This window comes from Squalius cephalus (genome assembly GCF_949319135.1).
Source record: "Squalius cephalus genome assembly, chromosome: 21".
NCBI classification, from domain to species: Eukaryota; Metazoa; Chordata; class Actinopteri; order Cypriniformes; family Leuciscidae; genus Squalius; species Squalius cephalus.
The window spans coordinates 12,576,898-12,603,985 of NC_137142.1; the positions used below are offsets into that span (position 1 = coordinate 12,576,898).

Genomic DNA, 27,088 nt, shown 5'->3' on the forward strand with positions numbered 1-27,088 from the left:
GCTCGCGACAACCCCTTCCTGATCCATTCCTCTGAGACATCTCAGGGACGGGGCACCGTTGGCACCTGCGCCAAAGCTCTTGGAACTCCTGTTTTTAAAGAAAGAGTTATTCTGCTTGCTTGCCTCTATCAAGAAGGTAGGGGACCTGCACACATTTTCGGTCGACGAATCGTGCCTGGAATTCGGGTTGGCCAACTCTCACGATATCCTGAGACCCCGGCCTGGATATGTGCCCAAGGTTCCTACCTCTCCCTTAAAACGGGACCAGGTGGTGAGCCTGCAAGCGCTGCCCCGGAGGAGGCAGACCCAGCCCTGGGTTTTCTCTGTCCCTTCCGCTCCTTGCGATTATAACAGGACAGAATGCAAAGCCTCAGGACCTCAGACCAGCTCTTGTCTGTTACGGAGACCAGCAGAAGGGAAGGCTGTTTCCAAGCAGAGGTTGGCCCACTGGATAGTGGTTGCCATCATCTTGGTTTGTTTACCCAAGGTGCACCGTGCCCACCTGGGTAGTGAGCCTCTCCAAAGAGAGACACAGGGTGGCCCTGGGCGTTGATACAGGGTGCCTCGCTGACAGATGTTTTTAGAGCTGCGGGCTGGGCGACACCAGCACATTTGCTACAAAAATAGCCTATGTGTCGAGCTGGTTGCTTTCCGTGGGCTCCCTTCACATGAAGCCAGTTTCACTGTAAGCCCGGTTCGAAGTGTCAGTTTGCTGCGCCATTCCCCTCCTATGGACTGTATACGTGTGCCATTCTTGCTCCAGTAGAGTTCCTCTTTAGCCGAACCCTGTTGAGTTCCTCCACACCCTTTGGCATCGGACGTGGCAGAGCGTCTGAGGCCAGGCCTAACACTCGTATGCTCTGGTGGAACCTGTGCTAGGCTGGGTCCATATGTTGTGATCCCTACGGCGATCCAATGTGTGTATTCTTCTACGGTACGCAGCGAGCCAGTGTCTTCCCTTGGCAGAGCCTGCTCTGCCGTCACTGACCGGTTGCGTTTCCCCCCTGTCTTAAGCTGGAGCCACCTCAGTGACATTCCATATGTTGTACTGCCCGGTAAATCGCCCAGTCCATATGTGTATCCTCCACATGTTACCTCCCTACAGGCAGGATGTGGCTTCCGCAGCGTATTCCTTTCCAATGAAAGGGCATGCTTTCCCAGTGTTAACAAGACTGACTGAGTGGGTCTTGCGGAACAGTAGTGACTTCCCTGGCCTATGCCCTGTCCTACCTCTGCCTCAATAATGCAGGGGGTCAGGAGGCTTTTGTCTAGGCACTGGAAGGTGGCAGCACTAGTGGCGTTTTAATGGGAATGTCCAACGTGAACAAACTGAATGGGAACATCTCGGTTACGTATGTAACCCTCGTTCCCTGAAGGAGCGAACGGAGGAGTAGTCCCCTCGCCACTATTGCTGGACTACCGCTGACTCCGGGCTCCGCTCGGCTCCTCAGCGAAAAACAAGTGGTGCGTGCATCCACTTCCATATTTATACCCACGCTGCGGGGCGGAGCGTGGATAAAGCTTGCACGCCAATGTGTGCATTGGTTCGTTTTATAAATACTCAAAGATGACAGGCTACGTCGAACGTGACTGAACTGAAAGGGAACTTACCATAGACCTCTGTGACAGAGCTTTATGACTGGCCTAAAGCAGACTTACGTCAGTGAATTACTTACGTCTCCGTTCCCTCCTTCAGGGAACGAGGGTTACATACGTAACCGATACGTTCCGCTGTTTTTAACTGTTTTTCTATGTAAACATCCGTTAGACAAACATCTGACCGTTGCTCCGCATCTCGTGAGACCCTGCCTTTTTTTTCAATTCAACAGGTCTGCGGCTCTGCAGTTAGTATTGCATACTATACACAATACTATAGTAATATATAATAGTAATATAGTAATATAATAGCAATACTATAGTAACTGCAATGCTATTGCAAACTAGTAACTATTATACTGTAATAATATTCGCTAAGAGGGGAAATATTAATAATAATCCATAATTACCAATTATGATTAATTATTAATATTTGGGTCAGTTAATTAGATTAACTTTGAGGTAAGCCAAATTAATATTACAATCAATTAATCAGTTCCAACGAACTCTTTGATTATTCATTTATTCTAAGGAAAATGTATCTTTCATGGTCGCTGAAAAATAATTATTCCTTATCGTGTACAGCAATTAGAGCATGTAACAAGATCACAATCGTAAAAGGGACTTTGTATGCAAACAGAGGATCAGAAACCAAATTCATAATTGTGCACAAGTTTTATTAACTAAATCACAAACATAACTAACACTAAACAAACATACATACATTCATACATACATACATACATACATGCATAGGTAAAGGGGTGAGTGATGTGGAACCGGAAACAGGAAATAGAACTATAGAGCAAGATCTATTTCAGTATGAAAAGAACCATCAGCTGATCATTTTCAGAACACCTCATTAAATTGATATACCTGCATGGTCAGTTGCAATCGTGGACAATTCTTGAAGTGGTTGAAAAATGAGTCCGTTGGTGGGTCTGTGAGGGTCAAAAGTCATGGTGCAAGTTGCAATCGTTTCTTCTCCGTTGGATGAAGAAGATAGGATGAACTTGTATTGTCACTGTTCTCATGGCTGGAGTGCAGATTGTGGCCTACACGCTCTGGGCCGGCAGGACACAAAGAGCACATGGTGAGAGTTGCGAGGGACTTCGTCCGTGTTGAATGACGTCACTGAACTCCTGAAGTTGTCCTTGATGCTGGAGTGAGCACATGTCCTGGATGCTTCGAAGCCTCCTGCCCTGGGCCTGTTGAGGCCATGCTGCAACCGTTTTCTTCTTGGTTGGATTTAAGAAAGGCAGTCTGACTCGGCCTGCAGAGACCTGCAGGGCCCAGTGGGGGGGAAGGGGGGAAGCCCCCCCCCCCCCCCGGATCTTGGCCGGAAGAGGGCCGGATCTTGTGGTCAATGAATTTTAAAGCGTGAAGATGGCACACCCATTTGGAGGTGCAAAAGCCAATAAGAAGTGTCTTCCTTTGGAGGGAAAATTTCTTTTTTATGACCTTTGTTCAAGCATGCTCATTTGCAATGTGTACTTTCATTGGGTGCTTAAGAAAATAATCTTCAAGATTCTTATAATTCTAATACATCACAAAGTTAGCCAAATGTAATGTAAATTAACAAATTGGGGACACAGATTGAAGTGTATAGAGACCAAATACGCCACACATCTGATTTTGGTAAACCATAGTATGCAACAAAGTCTGAAAATCATGAGGTGGGAGAATTAGATACGTCTACACATTTCTCAAGAGGTTATACATAGAATACATATGATTAATAGGGTTTATCTCTCCTTCTCAGCGAGAATTAGGTGAGAGTCCCGTTTTGGTTGTATAATCAAATATATATCAAAGTATATACATAATAGTACACAAAACATCACACTCATTCACACAGTTTCTGGGATGCACGTTCATTTCTAGCTCAGTTCGTCTCTGATTAATGCAGCGAAGTCTGCATGGAAGATTGTTTCTTCCCATTGTCTCTCTCTTGCACATGCGGCCACATTCCTTTCGATCGTAAAAACTCTCTGTGTTCCCTGTAACAAGACAACGTCCTGCCAGTGTGTTAGCTTCATTTGGGATGTTAGTTTTTGGTGAAAGTTTCACAGTGAGTTTGCTGGATTATTCATTAAATAAATGAATAATTTGTGTGTGTCCGATTGGTCCAGACGCTACAATACGTCTTTTGTTTTTAAGAGCAAAACCATGTTCTGTGTGATCATTCCCTTGCATCTGCCACTCGGAAGTATACTAAAGCGCTTTTCATCCAGGTTGATGAAGAAAATGCATCAGCATCATTTCTTTCATTACTGGTCATTTACGATGATTGACATCAAATAGCATTTTGGTACTGATATATAAATTGATTCTTACCGGTAAAAAGACAGAACGCGTTTCGTGTCTTTACCGGAAAAGTCATTCTGGTGATTGTATGGTAATTTACCGGGATTGCTGTGTAACAGGGCTAGTGTCACATGATCCTTCAGAAATCATTCTAATATGCTGATTTTATGCTCAAGAAAAAAAATCATATTATTATCTATGTAGAAAATGTTTATAATTAATAATTAATATTTTTTGTGGTAACTGTGATATATTTTTTTAAGGATTCTTTAAAGTAGAAAGTTTAAAAGAACAGCATTTATTGGAAATAGAAGTCTTTACTCAAACTTTTGATCAATTTAATGCATCCTTGCTGAACATAAATATTAATTTCTTTAAAAAAAAAACAACAACAAAAATCGTACTGACCCCAAACGTTTGAACAGTAGTGTACACTACCATTTGAGGTTTGGGGTCTATTTAATAAAAAATGAACATGAGTGGGCTCATGGTTATTAAGTGGGATTGTAAGCTCAAAGTGAAGTTTTAAAGCACACTTTTGCAACCTCTTTTTGTGAGAGACAGCCTAAATCTCTCCTTTGTGTGTGTGTGTGTGTGTGTGTGTGTGCGTCTTCAGCGGCCCCTGCCAGGTCCTGGATGAAGGCCTGATTGATATCTCTCTGCTGGCAGGAGAACATCTCTCTCCTCCTGCTCTGTTGTTATTTCCGTTCCTCTTTATTCTCAAGAGTTTATTTCAGGAGTTTTGGACTTTTGTGTTATAAAGAAGACCAGATCTCGCTTCTGAACAAAACACATCCAAATATATAAGCGGCACTGCATTTGCATCCTACTTTGTAGTTTTTGTTAGGTATGGGCATATTTAGAAATTTTAACAGATGGAGGTATTATGAATCTATTAATAACTTCTTGTTTTTAGTTCACACCAAATGTCCAATATATAATGTGATGTCATTTTTAGAATAAAAACCAAACTTTGAAACATTTTATTTATTTATTTATTTAAATATTTTACTACTTTGGCATTGAAAATAAGTAAACTGTTTGAATTGAGAGTAAAAAAAAAGTATCTGATATAGACACACACACACTCTTTTACTCACCCAGGCTGAATTTATTTTATTAAAAATACAGTAAAAACAATAATATTTTAAAATGTCATTTATTGCTGTGTGATAGCAAAGCCGAATTTTCAGCATCATTACTCCAGTCTTCAGTGTCACATGATCCTTCAGAAATCATTCTAATATGCAGATGTTCTGCTCAAGAAACATTTCTTATAGAGATGCACCGATTACAATTTTCTAGGCCGATTCCGATTTCCGATTTTTCATTGAGTTTGACCTGCCGATACCGATTTTAGCCGATTCCGATTTAATTTTTTTCTAACAACTTTACAGCACACACAAATATTTATTTTCGATCTTTTCTTTAACCCTTTCACGCGTAAGTTTAAAATATTCTAACTGACACCCCCTCCCCCAGAGTGAGTTTTTTCAAGGCGAACGTTCCCTTTAATGTTTCCATGGCGACGCGTCACGCGATACACCGCAGCCTACTGTATGACAGATGTGTCGCTTTTATTTCGCTTTTCCTTTTTTATTCAAACAAAGTATTCACAAACTTTCTTACCATGTCATCAACTAGCCTATCTGATATTCCGATTCTCAAACACGTTTAAGTGAGTATGTTTGGTTGTTTAAAAACCTTTATAAATAATCTTGATCTATAACATGAGATGGGCGCCGCAATGTTGTCCTGACAGTCGGATTTACAGCACGTGAACAAAAACACTGCTTAGTTGTGACTTGTGATATATGACAGCGCTGAACGCGTCCGACTCTGGCTCAGCGCCAGCCAACGCGCGAAAGCACAGTTTGAATCTGGCAGTTATGCGACGTCACTGAACATTATAAATGTGGCGCCGGTGACCGTACTCTCAGGGGTACAGAAATAAAAATCCCATATATGAGACCGCACCGCTCAAAAGGTTAATCATGCGGTGCCCGAGTGCATTTGACCGGCATAAAATCGGCATATGTCAGACGGTCAGTCTGGTCAGTCCGGTCGCCGGTCATGGCCGATCACGTGAAAATCGGCCAATTCCGATCACCAGCCGATCAATCGGTGCATCTCTAATTTCTTATTATTATCAGTGTTGAAAATAGTTATGCTACTTTTTGTGGTGATTTTTTTTTCAGGAATCTTTTTTTTTTATTTGAAATATAGAATATAGAATAAGTTATTTGAAATATAAATATTTTTGTGTTTATATAAATATATTATATAATATTTATATACATATTTATATAAATACAAATAAAAGTGTAAAAGTCACTTTACTTGATTGTCACTTGATCAATGTAATGAATAGCCTACTTGCTGAATAAAACCTTTTTTTTTTTTGGGGGGGGGAACTTTTGAATAGTGCTATACATTCGACCAGCAAAATGATTCTGATTGGTCAATCATGGCATGTATTCCAGTTAGCCACATAATAAGCCTTAATGCGATAATGAAATTATCTGAATGAAATATGGGTCTAATCACATTTAGTCACTTACATCCCTAGTTGTTGAAAACAGCAACTGTTTTTCCCGGGTCTCCTCCTCAGTGAGTGGTAGATATTGGCTTGTGTTGTAGATCTTTACTTCCATTAAATTGTCTCAGGTCTGACTGATTTGTCCCGTCCTCTCTAATCATCCTCTTATTAGACCTGCACAACCTCCCAAAATTAAAAACGTCTCTCGAAAACAAATGAAAAACAAGCTCCACTCAATCACACTGAGATAGCTCCATCCATCTGCTGATTGAGTAGCTACTTATTGGGCTTGTAAAAATCATTCACGTCTATAGCCTTGTTCCAGAACGTAGCAAGCCACCTATCTAGGCAACATGGCTTTCTCAGCGCAAATGTTGTTCTAAAAGGTAAGCAAAAGTACCCTTTTCTACAGCAGCATTATGTCTCTTTCACAGAGAAGGCAATACCATAAAATATGCATTATTTGTAGTATTATTTAACCTAAAATTGTGTGTATATGTTTGTGTACTTAATAAATATATATAACATAAATATATAAATAACATAAATATATATATACTATTATTTATATATATATTTATATATATATATATATATATATATATATATATATATATATATATATATATATATAGCCTATATATATAATTGTTCATGGAACATTTTTTTCTAAAACATTTTAGCCTGATGTTCTTCTAACATTATTAAAATGTTACTTGTTTCAGAATGTTTAGAGAACAATCAAAAGTAAAGTTCCTATAATGTTTGCAAAATAATCAAATGCAATGTTATACACGCACACATACATACACACATACACACGCATAAAAAATAAAAAATAAAAAAAATGCACGCATTCAAAGGCACGCACACACTACATGCTTAGATACGTGAAAGAGTAACGCCATCCGCCTCCCAAATTTCATTAAAATTCATCCCAATCCCCTCTTCTGCTGTCTAACACTTCTTCGCCATGCATTTGTTCGTTTCTTTATTTTTTTTATGCAATCCAAAACACTCTAACCTGCCGCGCATCGTATCTCTCTGTTCAAATCCTTCCATCCTGCGCTGCTGTCATTTGCAGACGGAAAGCATAAAATTACCGTAATAAGCCGTATATTGGCGAAAAGCGCATGATGTCTACTTTCAGGAACTATTTGAATTATTTTGATAGTGCAAACGGTTGAAGAGTTACAAGGTGTGTTCGACATCGGCTGCGGCTGGATGTAACCGATCGGCGAGAGTAACCGCGTGCAGGCGGGGAGGAGCTGCAAACGGAGACGTGAAGTCGGACACTTTCTGGTTCCCGTAGTGACCGCTCACGTGGTGTTTGCATACTTTACCACAGCTGAAGTGAAATAAATGCAATATTTGCCAAATAATACACAGATGCTTCTGAGACATTTTCATTCAATACTTTATGTACTGCTTCATACAGCGTCTGTTTGAACAAGGATAAAGTTCAACATAAGCTACTATCAATGAAGTGGAGTCTACGTTTTTTAATCAGTTTTAATTTGACAAACATGACACAATATAACACCGCAACTACATGAAAAAAGTGTTTGCTGTTATAAAAAACTGATTTGTGAGCTTTAGAGGAACTAAAGGTGGTCGGATAAACACGAAACACACGTGATCGTTGTCATGCGGTGAATCCGGCCAATCGTGGAACAGCTGTGTCGTCATCAGCCCTCGTGCAGCCGCTCTTGAGAAGCTGCGCTGGCTGAGTTCTCCGACTACTCTCGAATCACTCTCGCGGTACTTTGATGGCACACGTCACAGTCACGTGGCGTCGGCGCTGTATCAACCGGCATGCACTGCTTCAAGTCAGCCGCCGATCGGTCTGCGCAGAGCTGCATGAAGTCGAACAAGCCTAATGTGACATGAATACAGCCAGAGAATGTCTAATAGGAAGAGAATTGGCACTCTCTGCTTACTTCCGGTTTCTGGACTGGCTGCAGTAACACGTCTCTGTCCATGCGGGGGCGCTCGCAGGCGAGTGCAGAATGAATGGAGGTCTATGGCGAAAAACCCTCAAAATCCACTTTTCTCAGGATATAATTTTTTGTCTAGTAATTTGAATGTTGTATTCGAAAGGAGATGCAAAGAAATTACACATTGCTGGGTGTTAGATTTTTTAGAGTCACTTATTTGGTTTAAAAAGTCTTTTAAAATGTCAATGACGTCAGAATGCTGACGTCATTAGCAGAATGCTAGCGTGTTATGGGCAACAACAACTCAACCTGTAAGAAATCGAAAAGAAATAAGTACTCGTTCATTCAACTTTCGACCTATAACCCATGTTGAACTTGCAAAACCTACAATAAAATCTGAGATTTCTCAACGGCAATCGGGTGAAAGAGACACATTTAGCCGTCTAGCCCCATAGACTCCCATTCAGTCTGCACTCGCCCGCGATCACCTCCAGTGGAATTCTAATGGAACTGCAACCAAGATCGATACAATGGGGCTAATAGGAAGTGCCAAGGCTCTCCGTAGACGGGCTCTGATACAGCTTGGTTGGCTGTGTCGTCTACGACACATCCGGTTTTATTGGGTTAACGTTCATATAACCAAGGATTTTTTTTTTTTTTTGGATTTAAAATACTGTGTGGTTTGACAGTTTTGAGAACATTGAGAAATAACTTTTCATAACTCAATGGGAACATTGGCAAAAAAAAAAAAAAAAATTAGAACATATTTTTGATTGTTGGGTAGTTACAGCCTACATTGTAAAAAAAAAAAAAAGGTCAATCAAATATTATGGGAGTATGTTTTAAAAGAAAATACTATTTCAGTTGTTATACTTCAAAATGTCATTTAATTTAATGCTACTTGCCAAGCCATTGTAATTATTTGTTAAATTTACAAATTTAGCAATTTCTAATTGAAAATTGTTTTTACACCATTTTTTTCCAGTGTATTCTGTTTTCCAAATCAGTTACTTATGACATTCCATATTAGTTTGATACCTATATAGGTGGTAGACAGTAAGGCAGCTCACTAAGTTTTGGAAGGAAGTCATTGTTGACCTACTATTTTGAGGTGAACTACAGTACATCAGTCTCTCTCGGCTTCAGAAGGCGTCACATTTCGCTGCTTTTTTTACATTTGTTGACTATGGCATTCCTCACAGATGCTCACATACTGTAGATTCATCACACCAAGTCTATTCTGCTTTTGTGCTTTTTGTCTTCTTCTCAATGGATGAATGGTGTGACTCTGACATTTAGCTGATAATTGGAAGCAGGATGACTTTAACCAAATCATGATGTGAAAGCCACACGGAGTCTGGCACATGAGTCTACACAGCTGTTCGTGGCAGCTTGGCAGCATTTTATGCTTGTGAAAACAGCCATTACCATCTTGAAGGTGAGATCTCATCGTCTTGAGTTCAAGATGTTGATGGTTGCAGTTCTGAGATGGAAACTCTTCCAGAAGCTTAAAGCGAAAGGTCTGTTCCTGTGGTCTGATTATTCACACACACACTGTGTTATGGTAATGACAGTAATCAGTCTCTCTTATTAATAGGTCAGTGTGACAGTGGGGTTCAGGTTTTCTAATGTGCCATGACAGAGGATACACTACAAAGCACAAAGACCTTTTCACAAAAATCTCTCTCTCGCTCTTTCCCCCTCAGGTGAATCAGTGAATTTATCTGTAAATGCTAGTCTGTTTTCTATGAATACTCATTTTGTTTGTTTAATTAAATTAAGTCAAGTCAAGTCACCTTTATTTGTATAGCGCTTTTTACAATGCAGATTGTTTCAAAGCAGCTTTTCAGTAATAACAGGAAAGTAATGCAACAAAGATTGTTTTGGATGTACAGCAACTCTAGACGAAAGTCGTTGTCCAGTTTAAGTAAGTTTAGCATTGATTCATTTCCATTGTAAAAATCAGTTGTAGTTATTCATTTACTGGCCGTTTACACAACACCGTTTTCAACTGAAAACAGAAAACTGTTAATGCATTCTGGGCCGTCAATATACACAACAACAGCGTTTTGGTGGCCTGAGAACGCAAAGTTTGAAATAGGTTGTAAAGTGCACGTTTTTGAAAGCGAGCTTTGAAAACGATACCGTTATCGTTATCCATATTACAGGTACAATACTAGCTGAATGTGTCTCGTGAAAGCATACCCGGAAATCATAAGATTCTAATTTTCATGAAAAGAATTTAGCAGTTTGGATTGTGACATTTTTGTTTTCCCCCCAAACTTAGCAGTCATTGACCCTTTTGCATTACTGAAAAATAATAATTATTATTATTTTTATTAATATTATTATTATTAGGTAATTCTATTAATCCACATGGTAATTATCATAATATTCTATATTTATTATATTTATATATTTGTTTACTGTAATATAGTAAACTGAAAAAAATTAAAGAATTTTGATCATTAATCATTTATCATAAGAATATCATTGATTATCTCCTAACAAGGCCACATATTGAGGTCTGGGTTGATTAGATGGTGAATGAAAAATAATTTCTCATAATCAACTTGTTGGATGCAGGAGAAATAGGCAGGAATAAAGAGCTGAGCGACATTGACAAGAGCCAAATTGTTATGGCAAGCGACTCAGTCAGAGTATCTCTGAAACGGCAAGGCTTGTGTGTTGCTACCGGTCAGCAGTGGTGAGAATTTACCAACAGTGGTCTGAGGAGGGACAAACCCCAAACCAGCAACAGGGTGTTGGGCACCCAAGGCGCATCGATGCATGAGGGCACAGGTGTCAAACTCAGTTCCTGGAGGGCCACAGCCCTACATTGTTTAGTTCCATCCCTGCTTCAACACACACACACCTGTAGTTTTCAAATAAGCCTGAAGGACTTGGTTAGCTGATCAGGTGTGTTTAATTAGAGTTGAAGCTAAACTCTGCAGTGCTGTGGTCCTCCAGGAACTGAGTTTGACACCCCTGCATGTGGGTAACGAAAGCACTGTGGCACAAGTCACACAAAATGTTAATTATGGTTATAGGACGAATGTATCTCAACACACAGTGCATTCAAGCTCGGAATTTGGCCCAAGCCCAGAGTATTCCCCCCGTCCCTGGCTGGTATAGGAATAATCGGGTGGTGGAGGGATGCTGGGAAACTGTCATGTGACAGAGGTTAGTCGGTTATATATATAGGCCTCCTGTTGTGCTGATTGGGTGGATTATCCGAGAGCAAATGTAAACGGTTCATGTAATCTCATTGCAATAAGAGACACAATTGCAAAATTAAATAGATCTAGATATATATATAAAATGAAGATGTGTGGGTGCTTTTCCTTTGCATCTTCATTTTTTTCCCAGTTTATTAGTTTTATGTATAGACCCTTTTTGCGCTGAAGTCACAATTACGTCACAGCGTTAGCTGGAGGCAAAACAAAGGGAAAACTGGAGGCAGCCAATACAAACCAGCACATATTCGGCTAAATACGGAGCTTAAAATGTTATGTTGTGTTGTTGGGTGCCAGAATCGACGGAGTACAGGCTCCAATTTGAAATTTTATCGCATAATGTTTTGTGAATCATCCTGTGATTGTATATACATTGTTATGAATGATTGCGGCTAGACTTTTTGAAGAACCTGGTGAGAATAAATAATCAAATACATAAAGTTTGCATTATCTGGAATTTTTATTTCTAGAAAATATTCACATCTTTAAAATGGCACTGTAATGTCATTCTTTACATGGTCGTCTTCTAGCCTTGGCGTTGAATAGGCAGAACTTCGGATCGTACCACACAAGTCTTGTACGTGACCATTCAGCACATAGTTATAGGCATCTAAAGATTTATATGCCCTCAGTTTATCTTTACGCTCGGTTTCTCTATAAGGTGTAGATGTCATGCTTCTCAACCGGAGGTAATCCTGTCAGATCATCCATCCACTGAGTGAACGTGTATGGGTTGGCTATTCTGGTTCCGTCCGTTAAAATGATCTTTTTCAAATAACAATCACAGTCCTGGACAGAGTGACTTTACATATTAAGATAAAATCGGATTTTGTCCAGTCATTGTTAAAAAACAAGCAAACAAACTTGCTAACTAGCATTAGTGAAGCAGTCGTTCTGCCTCCACCTAAGCCCCGTCCACAAAAAAAAAAAACACTGAAAATGGGTCTATTGGCAGAAATGTTAAATCTGTGGTACAGAACTCCAGTAATGATTTTACACTTTCCCCATGCAGTCTCCTGCACACAGGCAGTAAGGTACCATCACTCTTAAATGAGCTCCAGGTCCTCTAGGGGTCTGAGGAGATGGCACCATACAACTCCCAAAGGAGCTTTACACTTCAAAATAAGATTACCCTCTCCTGATGTATTTAACTCTGGGACTTTACAGAGGAAGTCACACATCATTGTATGTGCAAGAGAAAGAAGGAAAAGCCTTAAAACCCAAAGTCTGCAGCCATGTAACAGCTTGCAGAAGATTTCAGAGGTCTTATGAGATGCTGGATTTAAAGGGATACTTCACCGTTTTTTCATATTAAAGGTATAGCGGAGGATTTTCCCGAATTTTAGAAAAGAACCGCCCTCTCCACTTTTTGAAAAAATGCACATGCGCAACACTCTACCTGCTCCCGAGAGGAAACGCCTATTAAACGTGTGCACGAGAGAGCATGCATGAGCTAATCATAGCTTATATTAACTTTTACTAGCAGTGATTTTAAATGGATTTCTCCAAATAGCATGCCAAACTGTACCTGTCAAGTAGAAACTTCGCGACTGAGGCATCAGTGGGAAACCCAACCTGTGTTTTGAGCGCACGCCATCGTGTGAATCGTGTGCACGAACACGTACGACGGCCTTACGTAAACATATCACCAGAATGATTGACACTTAGGAGGACCAATAGTCTTGATGATCCACCCGGAAAAAGAAAATCCTCCGCTATACCTTTAAACTATGTTATTCCCTTAACTAAAACGAGTTGATACACACCTCTCTCGTCTCAGTGCGTGCACTCAATCGCTCTGGCGCGCGGCGACACTTTGATAGCACTTAGCTTAGCCCAGTTCATTCATTAGGGTCCAAACAGAGATGAAGTTAGAAGCGACGTTTTCCCTATTTCAATACAGTTAAACGAGTAGTTACACAACCAAGAATAACTGTATTTAAATAGGGAAAACGTGGAGGTGTTTGGTCGCTTCTAACTTCATCTCTGTTTGGACCCTAATGAATGAACTGGGCTAAGCTAAGTGCTATCAAAGTGTCGCCGCGCGCCAGAAAAACGGTGAAGTATCCCTTTAAGGGTTAAAGCTACACTGTGTAACTTTCTTAGTTGATTCTTAGCAAAAAACACTTAGTTCTTTCAAAAATATATGTGCTCATTAATGTATATTTACTTCTTTCAAGTAATAAAGTATTCTCTTAAGTTTATAATCTGCCATTGAAAGTACATACGGGTGAGGGGTTCGTATGCCGGTCGCCATGTTGCCCCTCCATCTTGAAACTACATTAGCCAAAGAGGGACATGCCTGTAAATTCAAGCTTCGCCTTTTGCGTTTTTCACTCAGTGACACCTGACGAATGCGAGGGGGAGATTACTCGCGAGCTCGCGAGTGCCGGCAGATTTGAAAGATAGTGTGGTGTGTGTGTGTGTGTGTGCGTGCGTGCGTGCGTGCGTGCGTGCGTACTCACATTTGAAAGAGAGAATTAAAACGTCAACGCGACAGACAAATCAGCAAGACCATAGTCAATATTGGAGTAACTTTTCCCAGATGGAAAGAGCTCATGAGGAGAAAATATTTTAAAACGGACGCCGAGGTTGCCTGCTTTCTTCTCGACAGGTAATTCAGCCTGTTGTAATTCATTTGTGTAAATTCGAAGTTTTATAGTTGCTTGTCTAACCATAGCATGGTTGTGCATAACGCCAGAACGACCTCTAGTATAACTTCATCCTCGCGTCAATGGTGAAAAAGTATTGTTTACCTTGTAACATAAATCTGTGCTGCGACAGATCACAGGTAATGAATAGTTTTAAAGGTGCAATTTTTTAAGCTATATAAAAAAAGGACACTGTAAATTTTAGTTATTTTTAATTGCTTTTACTTTGTACACATTGTAACATTAGCCTAATCTGATTATGCTGGGATAGCCGATTCCAAGGGTGACGTTTACCTCCTGACATCTGTCCTGTAGTTTTATTCATTTTAGACGTATTGTTTATTATTGTCATGGACGAAGTGATAACTGGAAGCCATGTTAATTTTGGAATAATACGGCCACCGTAGGAGTTAAAACGCTCTCGGAATTGAGAGGAACAGAAACTAATTTTCACTGGGTAGTCATATACTATTTCACCGCTAGATGGGGGTAAAAATCACACAGTGTAGCTTTAAGGGTTAGGGGTTAGACTGCCTACCACAGACTGTGTGTGTGTGTGTGTGTGTGTGTGTGTGTGTGTGTGTGTGTGTGTGTGTGTGTGTGTGTGTGTGTGTGTGTGCTTCAGGTAAACCCTACACTATGTTATTATATTATATCCGAAATATCCAAAATCTTGTTTTTGATGTTTTTTGAAAATGGAAAAATTCTGAAAAGTTTTCTGTGATGGGTAGGGTTAGGGGATACAATATACAGTTCTACAGTATACAAATTATTACGCCTATGTTCACAGTTATGTTGTATTGAAGAATCATCTTTGTCTAAGATGTTTCTTCTAAAATTCCTTATGAGAAATTAAAAAAGACATGTATAGAATATAAGTACAGTATGTATGAGTTATACAATTATTAAAATTATTAATATAATTTCATATTGAGATCTCTACCTTTTCAGTACAGGCTTTGATATCTTGTGCTCTGATTTACATAAATATGAAATTATTATTATTGTTATTATTGTTACTATAATTACTTCTGTAGTTTGGCAAATCTGAGCTGAGTTTATAACGTTTTTTGAGATTAACAGTATAAATTGCTGCTTAATTCTTTCTAACATCTTACATCTAACAACTTTTTTTCTTTTTTTTTTCACAGAAGAAAGTGTTTTGAGTTTGGAATGACACTACATGATGATGAGGATTAAGTAAATGTTTCTATGAGGTCGCCATTTAATCTCATTGCTGTCTAGAGAAACAACAAGATAACCCATATGATCATTTTCTTTTCTTTGGGGAGTCTTGTAGTGTCATTTGAATATAATCACATTTTTCTGCACTGTGATGGAGATGTATCTGATTGCTTGCAGTTGTCCTGAATGATTGAATGCTAAAGCCAGTTACACAACCCCATGCTGTAATGATTTTGTGACAGTAGGACTCTTCTGCAGAGGCAGATGACGAACAACGATTTTTATCAATAGGGTAATGTGATGTTCTAGGATTTTCACATCAAATTCGATTTCTCTCCTAATCGATTCTGCTGGATTTCATATCCTTCTTGCAGTTCACACACACAAGCTTGAGGCCTCTTTTAATAGAGCTTAGCCTCATGAGGCGTCTAAACACAATACACACACATATATACACAAACACACAGGAGGATGACAGCTCATTTCTGCATTCTGCATAAGCTTCCACTTCCTTCAGTTTAAATTGGACTTGCATTCCCTGTCAACTGTGTCCCGTCACACATTTTTTGGGCTGGCAGAAGCACATCAAATGAGTTGGCAGAGAATAATAATTTCTAACGAAAGTGCGAGTGGTGAAACTCGCCACCATGATGCAAGGGTGATTGCCAGGTCGTTGCTATGTGGTTGGTAAGGTGTTCTGAGTAGTTTTAGTGTATTGCTATACAGTTAATTGGATTGCTGGGGTCTCAAGCATGCTGAAAAAGCATCTTATATCAGCCTAAGATGTTTTTGTCTTAGCAATTAGAGATAAATCAAAATAAATCCGAAATCGCAATATGGTAAAATCGTGAAGGCTGTGATTTAATTAAATAAATATATGCATTGCCTGTTACAGAGTGAAGCACGGTACTGTGTTCTTTTACACACGAGCAAATCATGATCTGTGTTTTCAGTGTCTTGAAGCGGCTCGGTTCACAGTAAAAGCTGCTCCACACAAACTCATTTTTTGCATCTGCTTCAAATTTTGGTCTTTTATAATGTACATTTAGGAATGCAACATGCACCAACCATCTTCCCAAACTTGTAATGAGAATCACTTATAAATGGGCTGCCTGAGAGCAGCTTTAATGGCTATATCAGAAAAAAAAAATCACAATTAGATTTGTTTTTTGTTCCCAAATCCTGCAGCTTAATTAGCAGGTATGCTTTGCTTGTTTTAAAGGGGTTTTGGGCAATTGGGGCAACTGGTTAGACTGGAAGACCAGGTGATCAACCATCTCAACACCAGCTTCACCAGGCCAATAGATCATATTAAACCAACTAAGAAGAGCAAACCAGGTTTTAAGAGGCCACTCCTAAATCTCCATGATCTCTATGTATGGAATTTATTTTCACCAGTTTTATCATCCACCAGGCAAAATTGTAAATCCAATCACTTAGACAAGTAATAGCACACCTCTACTCAGCAGCCAACGGGCAATCAGGCATTATCCATGTCTATAGCATAAATGGTTACCTGCTAAAGTTTGAATAATAGTAATTTTGCCTTAGCAAACACCACTAGTGATGTTGTCTGCCAGGTTGTTCAGGAATAGATGCGGAAAACATGCACATTTGCGACGGAGCACAAGCTCTCACCTGGTTAAGGGTGTAAAAAGGTTTCTGAAAAGCTTCCTTGGATTTGGTGTCTGCGGTGTATGTTTGTGTACACGCCATTCCCTTGAGTCTCCGTCATGCCTGGTGTGAGATCCCTCTTAATAGCATTTGATTTCTCCAGTGTGCAGACGTGACTCAAAGGAGCCATTTTTCTCCCAATTTCCATAGAGTTTCATCCATGTGCTCTTGTCCCTGACAAATCCAACAGAATTAAAAATAATCCCACAGAAACCACATTTGAATGCAGTTCTAAATTCCTAATCACACTAATAGCTGATATTAGCTGGTGCGGGATGGGATTTAAGTGACTTTGACAGACAGCAGGTGTGTTGTGACCTCTCGCTTGAGGTACTGAGATGCTGTTTACCCAGAGATTCTCGCATCTGCCCTCACTCGCGGCTGGTGTGTTTTTTGCTCGGCTCACATGCTAACGGGTGGTTTCGCTCAGGTCATGAATTTCCTTTCAGGTAATATTGGAGGTAAACATCAGGGCTTCAGAGTCTGTCTATGTCCGATAGCGTCGGATGTCTGCTATGGCTGAGTTTTTTCAGGGATCTGGGATGTAGGCTGCTATTGAGTTAAAGCTGAAGTGTTTAGTTTCTGCTCCACTAGCGTCACAAAATGCAATTGCAACAAGAAAGATTATTTCCCAAAGAGAAAGTTCACTGGAATTGAGATTGACTACTGAAAATACGTGACTATTATTCTAGTAAACTTGTGACTGTTCTAGTAAACTATTCTGATGACAAGTGATAGTTTTATTTATGTGAATTTTTGTTACTGAATTAAAAAAAGACTCTCTCATACAGAACTTTCAAATCACAAGACAATAAAGCATTGTGAAATTAATCTAATGTAATTCTCTTAATGGACAAAAAGCATATATATTTCTTTCTGCTTAATTTTATGTCACCAAAAAGAACAAATGCAGATGTTTCTTGAATCTGTGACTCAGCCATTGCAGTTAGTACATCTCAAAAAGCAAACAAATGCTTACACCGTGTCCTAACCAGACGCGATAAGATTCCAGCGACAAAGAATTTGTCTGTCCACACTAGACACGACTGTGAGATGCGTAAAAATCAATCAAAATCCACAGCCAATCAGATCAGCGTGTGGGCGGAGTCTCGCGGCAAGTGCACAGCACCAGAGAGTAATCTTACATTTACATTTAGTCATTTAGCAGACGCCTTTGTCCATAGCGACTAACAAATTAGGACTAAATTAAGCGAGTCACCGTGAAGAGACAAGAACAACACAAGAAGTGCTCAAAATACAAAGGCATTGCTCAGAGTAGCATATGCCAGACAATGGAGGATTAAAGGAAAAGGAAATAATTTTTTTTTTTTTTTTTTTTATGAGATTAAGTGCTCACGAAAGAGATGAGTTTTCAGTTGTCTTTTGAATGTTGTCAGGGATTCTGCATTCCGGATGAGGGTGGAGAGATCATTCCACCAGCATGGAACCGTGAATGAGAATGTTCTGGAGAGTGATTTTTTGGCTCTCTGTGATGGAACCACGAGGCGTCGCTCGTTGACCGATCATAGGGTTCTGGTAGGGATGTAGACTTGTACTTGTAGTGAAAGTAGGAGGGAGATGAGCCTGTGGTAGATCTGTAAGCAAGCGTCAATGCCTTGAAATTGATGCAAGCAACGAGTGGACAAAAACTCTGATTAACATGGAAAAGATACCTTTTATCGTGCGTCGCGTGTAGTTAGGACACGGTGTTAGGGGTGTCCTGATTATGAAACTTGGCTGATGATTAATTGTCTACGAAATAATTGCGATTATGACGATTGATTGTCTGTTTTAGGGCATTGTCCTACATTTTTGTGTGCTTTGTTCATTAAATAATTGTCACAAATTAGTGTGATTAATTGGGTCCTTTAAAAGGTGTCACTTTGCAGTGTAAGATTAATACAGTTAACACCTTTAAATATTCAATTCTGCAAATAACTAAAGACAACAAAATTGTGTTCTATTAACAAAGTTTGAGAGGAACACGTTCAAATTATCTATCCAATAATAGGATAGAGGTAGGAGGCCTATATATATACATAGCTGACTCACCTTTGTTGCCAGACAGATTTTTGCATCTCCCCGCAACTCGGACTCCTCACTTTTGGCTGGTTCCTATCCCAGCCAGGGATCCAGGGAGAGTACTCTGGGTTCCAAATTCTGAGCTCGGAGCCCTCCCCTCGGACAGCACACCAAATACGCATACTTTTTTACCATATCTGATTAGGGCAGGACTATATCTGGGCAGTTGTGGACTTTCCACTGTTGGGCCAAAAACGAGGGTGCTTGTGTGTGCCAGGACCAGTAGCGTTTCCACTGTCACTTCTGGGGCTTGATCGGGCCTAATCGGGCCGCCTTCTGGGCCCACGGCCAGGGTGTTTTGTCTCGTCAAATATCTTGGTTCAAAGCGATGGGTAGTGGTCATGGAGTTTACCTGAGTCAGGAGAGGGTCAACACCACTGCTCATTTACCATGTTATTATATCAGGCTACCAACTTCAAGACATTTTAAACAATTTTCAGCTCAAAACTCACTTTCAGACACCAGCAAGTGTTTGAAATAACATATTTGCAAACCGATGGGAATTCTGATCACTGTATGGGGCAAAAATATATTTATATGCAATGCTAAAGGCTACTTATGTTAACCATTGCGATAATAAATACATATATGTTTATGGAAAATACCAGAGACTGCTTGAAGAATGTAGACAAATATAATTATAACCATGTATTTATTTGGTTTGATGTTTTATCTGTCTCTTCCCTGTGCCTTTGTTGATACCGGACTAATGCATCCGCATATGTCATAAAAAAAAAAGAAAAAAACATGCACTCTAGTTAACTCGTATAACTCACAACTCCTTTTTTCTTCTTATGAGCTCCCTCTGTTGCTCTAGCTAGCTTAAAGGATAACACTATGAGAGAGATGCTGAGATGAGAGAGATTGCTCAAACATCATGAGATCACATAATTTCATGGAAAATTAATAAATTCTCTCTCTTTCTAAAGAAATGTTACATAAACATGATATTTTATCAATATTTTTCCAAATGTGTAAGCCTTTAATGGATTAATAGAGTTGTTTTGTGCATTCTTGTGATCGCAAATGGAAGCAGGTGCTACCGAATAGGTATGTGTTCTCTTTTTATGTGAAATGTTAAATACCATTTTGATTCATGTGCACTCTTTACACAATTTTTTAATAAATGACTGTCACTGTAACATTTTTTTTGTAAAACATTGGTCAAATATCGATGGTGGAAGTATTTCCTAAGTAAAGACCAAACGTTTGCTTCTGTCATGCTCATTTTGCAAACTAGTTAGCGTTCAGTCAGCTGGTGAAATGGTGAGGTTGTGTGACGTTGATCTATGGAGGTGTGTTAAGGTTTTAGAGTAGGGCTGCCAGGCGACTAGCCCGACAGTGGAAACGCGACTTGATTTTGCCTTTGGTGCTTCAGGTCCGAGGCCATTGGCCCCACCCGACACTTTTTTTTAGTCTTGGCTCGCACTGTCATGCCAGTGGAAAGCGATCCTCTCAGCAGTCCTCCTGACTGTCCTTTGTAGTCTTCTTATGTCCTATTTGGTGGCTGAACCAAACCAGACTGTCATAGATGAACACAGGACAGACTCAATGATGGCCGAGTAGAATTGTATCAGCAGCTCCTGTGGCAGATTGAACTTATTCAGCTGGCAAAAGAAGTACAACCTCTGCTGGGCCTTTTTCACAATGGAGTCAATGTGATTGTCCCACTTCAGGTCCTGAGAGATGGTAGAGCCCAGGAACCCGAATGACTCCAATGCAACCCTGAGGAGCTCCAGTGCTGATAGTGAGGGTCCTGGATGTTAGTTTCCCCAGTCTCAATAACTGCTGCCTATGTCAGAAAGCTGGAGATCCACTGACAGATTGGGGTGGGCACAGAGAGCTGGGTCAGTTTTGCTAAGAGAAGATCAGTCTTGATGGGATTGAATGCCAAACTGAAGTCCACAAATAAGATCCTTACATAATTCCCAGGTCTGTGTTGCAGGATGTAGTGCAATCCCATGTTGACTGCATCATCCACAGACCTGTTTGCTCTATAAGCAAACTGAAGGTTGAAATGATATTGGAGCATTTAAAGCAGAAGAGAACTTCACACTGCTCCAGTGATCTGTTGAAGATCTGCATGAAGACTGGGGTCAGTTGGTCAGCGCAAGCTTTTAAACAAGCAGGTGAGACGCTGTCTGGACCTGAAGCTTTCCTACAGGTAGTCTTCTGTTTTTTGAAGACCCGACACACATCCTCCACACAGAACATAAAGGCTGATTGAATAGTGGAAGGCGGGACGATGGGGGTTGCAGGAGGTGTTGGTGTATGTGTGAAGTGCAGATAAGAGAGGTTGTGCGGTATGAGACTGGGATTTTCAAACTGGCATTAAAACACATTCAGATCCTCAGCCAGTTATTGATTCTCCACAGATCATGGGGTTGGTGTATTGTCCTTTATGTTTCTCAGACCTGTCCAGACTGATGCCGGAATGTTGGCTGAAAACTGTTTTTTCAGATTCTTTTAGCCACTCTGATCTCCATTGTCAGTGTTTCTGGCCTGGTTGTACAGGATTCTGTCCCCACTTCTGTAAGCAGCCTCTTTGGCATGATGAAGCTGTCAGTTTTGCTGTAAACCATGGTTTATCATTACTGAATGATAAAAATGTCCTAGTAGGAATGCACATATCCTCAAAGAAACTGATGTATGATGTTACTGTATAAGTGAGATCGACCAGATCGGTGGCTGTAGGTTCAAAAACACTCCCAATCAGTGCAGTCGCAGCTTGTAGTTCCTGCTCTGATTCATTAGTCCATATTTATACAGTCCTTATTAAAGGTTTAGCTGATTTCAGTTTCTGCCTGTAGGATGGAATATAAAAAGCTGCACGTGGAACAGAGTGATCTTTTATTAGGGTGTAACAGTGTTTCAATATATTACTGTCTTCAGTGGGACATGCTGTTAGTGTTTTGGTTGTTCACGGGAGAGATACGATACGTTGTGCGTCAAGTTCAAGGGTTACTCTTTTGGCGTAAATCGATGCGTACGGCCGCCTGCCGGAAGCTAGATATTTCAGTTGATATAGTTTTAAATATGAATATTTTTCTAACACGAACGCATCGCTTCACTTCAGAAGACCTTTATTAACCCCCGAAGATGCGTGGAGCACTTTAATCATGAATAGATGCTCATTGATGGACTTCCAAAGACATACAGCCATTCACTCCCATTATCAAGCTTGGAAGGCAATTTTTAATATAACTCCGATTGTATTTATCTGAAAGAAGAATGTCATATACACCTAGGATGGCTTCAGGGTGAGTAAATCATGGGCTAATTTTCATTTTTGGGTGAACTATCCCTTTAAGCTGGCTCTCAGGTGAATGTTATCTCAAATAATGTTATCCATTCCAGTGCAAATGCATATTTGAGGGATATTCATTTAATTTACAAACATAGTTGTTTTGATTGTCCAGACCTTTGTTGGGAAGGAAAAGTAGAGCATGGACCTCTTGGAGCTTTAATTGAATAGCACTGGATAATGGTTTATGGTCTTGTGAGGACTGATTATTTAGATTTTTCTTCAGGGATTCAAAAGGAGTTGAAATAATTTGTAACACATTGAAGCATAAAATGAAGTGTAATTTTCTTGGAGGAGAGGCGAAAACTCAGCCAACCATACATTAACACATGCTGAAATTATGACCTTCACATTCTTACATAATCAGCTTCTCATACACAGATATTTTTGAGCCAAAATAGAACACTAATGAATCTGTACAGAATGAGGATTTACAACTTTTATTTATTCATAAGGAAATCATTATTATTATAAGCATTTATTACTTGTATTTTACATATAACTTGAGGACGTCAATATCCCATCATGCACCTGGAAACCAAACCATTTCCTGCCAATCTCTTTCTGTCAGGTACCGTTCTAGTGGAAAAAATGGAGATCAACGGTCGCGCTCAGGACCCAGATAGAACCATCTCCTTGACACTGCTGGACAACTATGATTACTGGGTTATCCTTGACCCCGCACTGCAGAGACTGTATCTCAACAGCACCGGACGAGTGCTGGACCGAGACGTGAGTAAACAGTGTCGTGGATTTTTTCCTAAATCTAACTATCTGGTTCTTTCTATTTATTGGGTCTCATCCCCGACGTCCCCACTCTATAGATCACCAGCTATTTGGTTCTTTCTATTTATTGGGTCTCGTTCCTGACGTCCCCACTCTATAGATCACCTGTACTAACTTACTTCCTAAACTAGCTTCCTGCGCAGGAATAAATCGACAAACAGACCTGTAGATGTCCTTTAAATGCTTTAATCACGGCCAGGAGATCTTCCCGAGCAGTTCTCAGGGAATCCCTCCCAAGAAGCAAGGCCGGAGGATCTCAGACAAATTCCATTTAGAATCCCACCGTAAAACACATATACAACAGTTTTTATAGTATAGAGGTATGGCATAAATTTCATGCTGCATTACATAATTTCCCCACTATTTGATTGGTTCTTCATATGCAAACCCCTCTGTTACTAGGTAAAACAAATTTTGACCTTGTGATTACTTATCACAAGGTGTTAATGGTGACTTCATTCGTTAATCACAAGATTCTAACAGACTGTCTAGTTTCACTTCCCCTTTTTGTTATTAATACACATAGACACATACACTCAAAGTCACAAGTTGTTTTGACACATTAAAAGCATATGAATGTTGTTCCTGCAAGAAAAACAAATGTTAGTCGATTAATTAAAGTTGATTAATTAAAATTCATTCACAACAGACAAGCACATTCTGTCAAAAATAACATATTGCTGCTGTTGTCCTTTGGCTGACACACGCACGTGCACACACACACACACACACACACACACACACACACACACACACACACACACACACACACACACACACACACACACACACACGTACGTGTGGTTTACTATCTTTGTTGGGACTGTCCATAGACGTATTGGTTATACTTTAAAAACTGTATATTCTATCCCCTTACACTAACCTTACCCCTAAACCTTGATTTGGAAGTCTGCCTGAAGCCTCTAAGACAAACAAGCGCTACAATCAATTTCGTCCCAGTTTGCAGATCACCAACACATGCCATGGTAATAAGATCATGACTGCCACACAGCACTGCAACATTTTCTTACTAAGTATTTTAGTCTTTCTATTAAAATATTTTAACAGCATTAAATCAGGATAAATATACTTTTCAGAATTTTCAGAGATTATATCTTAAATAAAGATAATTTATTAGTAGTAGTAGCATTATTATTGGGCAGCACAGTGTCTCAGTGGGTAGCACTCTCTCCTAATAGCAAGAAGGTCCCTGGTTCAAGTCCAGGCTGAGCCAGGAGTCCTTTATGTGTGGATTTTACATGTTCTCCCTGTGTCTGTGTGGGTTTCCTACAAGTGCTCCGGTTTCTTCCACAATCCAAAAAAAATGCAGTATAGGTGAATTGGAGACACTAAATTGTCCGTAGGTGTGAATGTGTGTGTGTGAGTGAGTCCCACTCCCAAGCCATGTAATTGGGAGGGTTGGGGAAAGACCTGGCAAACCTACCCTGGAAAAAACAATGCCAAGGATATTCATTGAAAGTCTCGATGGCCATAGAATCGCCAAGAGTCAGATATGACTGCAATGGTAATAGATAGTAGCCTATTATTATTATGTTTTTTTTTAAATATATAAATATAATGAAATATTGTGAGGTTTATGCTTAAAAATTATTTTACCATTTATGTAAAAAAAGCTTCTCAAGTACATTCATTCTATTTAAACTATATTTAGACATTTGTTTTTTTTTAAATATTATGTATATTTTAGATTATTATTGTTATCCATAAATTCTCAATTTTCTTTTTAAGTATAAATATAACAATATTGTGTGAGGTTTATGTTTAAAAAATAATTCATGATAAAAATAATGTTTCATTATTTACCAAAATCTTATGCAAGCATGCTTCTAAAGTAAAAGTATTTAAAAGATATTTAAACATTTTTCTTTTACATATTAAATATATGATGATGATGATGATGATGATGGTGATTATTAAGGTTGTTGTTATATAATGTTTTTCCCTGCAGGTGTTTGGTGTTTTTAGCCCCAAATGGGAGGATGGGTAGGTTTAAGGTTGAGGTTAGGGTTAGCTGCCTGGAAGGAGCCATTTGGGGCTAAAAACACCATCGAGCTTGACTGCACTGTATGTATTTACGGTAATTGCAGATTCATAGAACGTGAGTAAAAAGGATTGTCTGTGGCTTAATCTTTTATTAAGACATAGCAAATAGTTGTTTTTGCTTTATTCGACTGTGCTCTCAGTTTAATTTACTGTTCTAGAGTACAAGACCAGCCAATGCTTCCATCAAAAAGACTGAAAAGGCAGAAGATTTTCCTCCTACAGCCACCATATGATCATTGTGATTTCTCCCATTCCTTTTTCCACAAGTGCTTCATCTCCTCCCTCTTATACTGCCTGTCTGTGCATTACACCAATTTTCTATAAAGCACCACATATGTGTCTGTGTGCTCGTCTGAAAAGCATTGTGGTAGTGACAGGCTTCAATTGCCACTATTGATGATGATTACAGGACATTCCCTCCTCTTCCTCCTCCTCGTCCTCTTCATGAGGCTTTGTGGGATTCAGCCACTTCACTCAACAGCTCCACTGTTTGTTTCATTCTGAGTACTTGCAGCCAAACACCTTATTTACCCAAAAGAAAATGAGAAGACTTGACATTGATCCTGTTTGCATTGTTGCATTCAGTTATGTAATCTTGTATATTCACACAAACAGGCATCGTATTGCTAGAGATTGCTGATTGGCTGTATTGTTAATGTGCTTTACTAATTCTAGTTACGACTGGTCATAGCTTTTGAAAATATCACAAATGGGTAGTGTTGCCATTTATTATCATATGTGTACTGTATGTATGTTTTCAGCTTTCAGATCTCATTCAAATGGTCCTTGTTTCATGATTTGCTAATGCATCCAATTACAATAGTTGGTTTCTCTAAATTCTATAAACCTCTTTATGTTCTTTTTTCCAGCCGCCCAGTTACATCACCACCATTGTGGTAAGGATTCAGTGCACCAATGAGCTGGTGGGAACGGTTATTCTGCATGAAGTACGGATAGTGGTGAGGGACAAAAATGACAACACGCCTCGTTTCCAGCAGCCTCGTTACTATGTATCAGTTAATGAGGTGAGGCCTGAAAACTTATGCACTGCCTCGTCTCCTCTCTGTCTCTCTGTCAATTCAATTTCTATTTAATGTGCATAGTATGCAAATGTTCTATATTCATGGGATACCTGGACAACCTGCCTCATTTGACAAAATGTGCAACAAAACAACAAAGCATTGTGGTGGGTATGGTATCTGGCAATGCAATGTGATGAATGAACCAGAAGAAATTGCAGCTGGGAATTTATATATAGTATTATTGTTTAAAAGTTTGGGGTCAGAGTGAGATTTTGTTTTATTTTAAAGAAATTATTACTTTTATTCAGCAAGGATGCATTAACTGAATAAAAAGTGACAGTAAAGTATATATATATATATATATATATATATATGTATGTATGTGTGTGTGTTTGTGTGTGTGTGTGTGTGTGTGTGTTATATATAATATAAAATGCTTACTGGGTAATAATGGAACAACAGTTAAAAAAAAAAACTATTGCTTACAAAAGGAACTGCATTTTCATTGTTTAAAATAAAATATTTTTATCATAAGGGACAATAAAAAAACTTTGTGCATCAAAACACTCATTTAGAAAAAAAAAGAAAAAAAAAAGAACTTGATTTTCAAAAGTCAACGAATTTGCGATAGCTGAATGTAACTTTTTTTGACAAGCCAAAAATTTCACTCGTCATTTATTTAAGCCACAAAATAAACTTCATTCC

General features: G+C 39.3%; 1 protein-coding gene across 1 annotated transcript in view; it reads left to right on the forward strand.

Annotated features, from left to right (window-relative positions):
* The window catches only part of pcdh15a (protocadherin-related 15a), a 231,075-nt gene that overhangs the window by 60,113 nt on the left and 143,874 nt on the right, over positions 1-27,088 (forward strand). The window contains exons 5-6 of the mRNA XM_079856369.1: positions 23,083-23,243; positions 26,231-26,386. Coding sequence (XP_079712495.1) covers positions 23,083-23,243; positions 26,231-26,386 — 317 coding nt within the window. The remainder of the gene's footprint in view (positions 1-23,082; positions 23,244-26,230; positions 26,387-27,088) is intronic.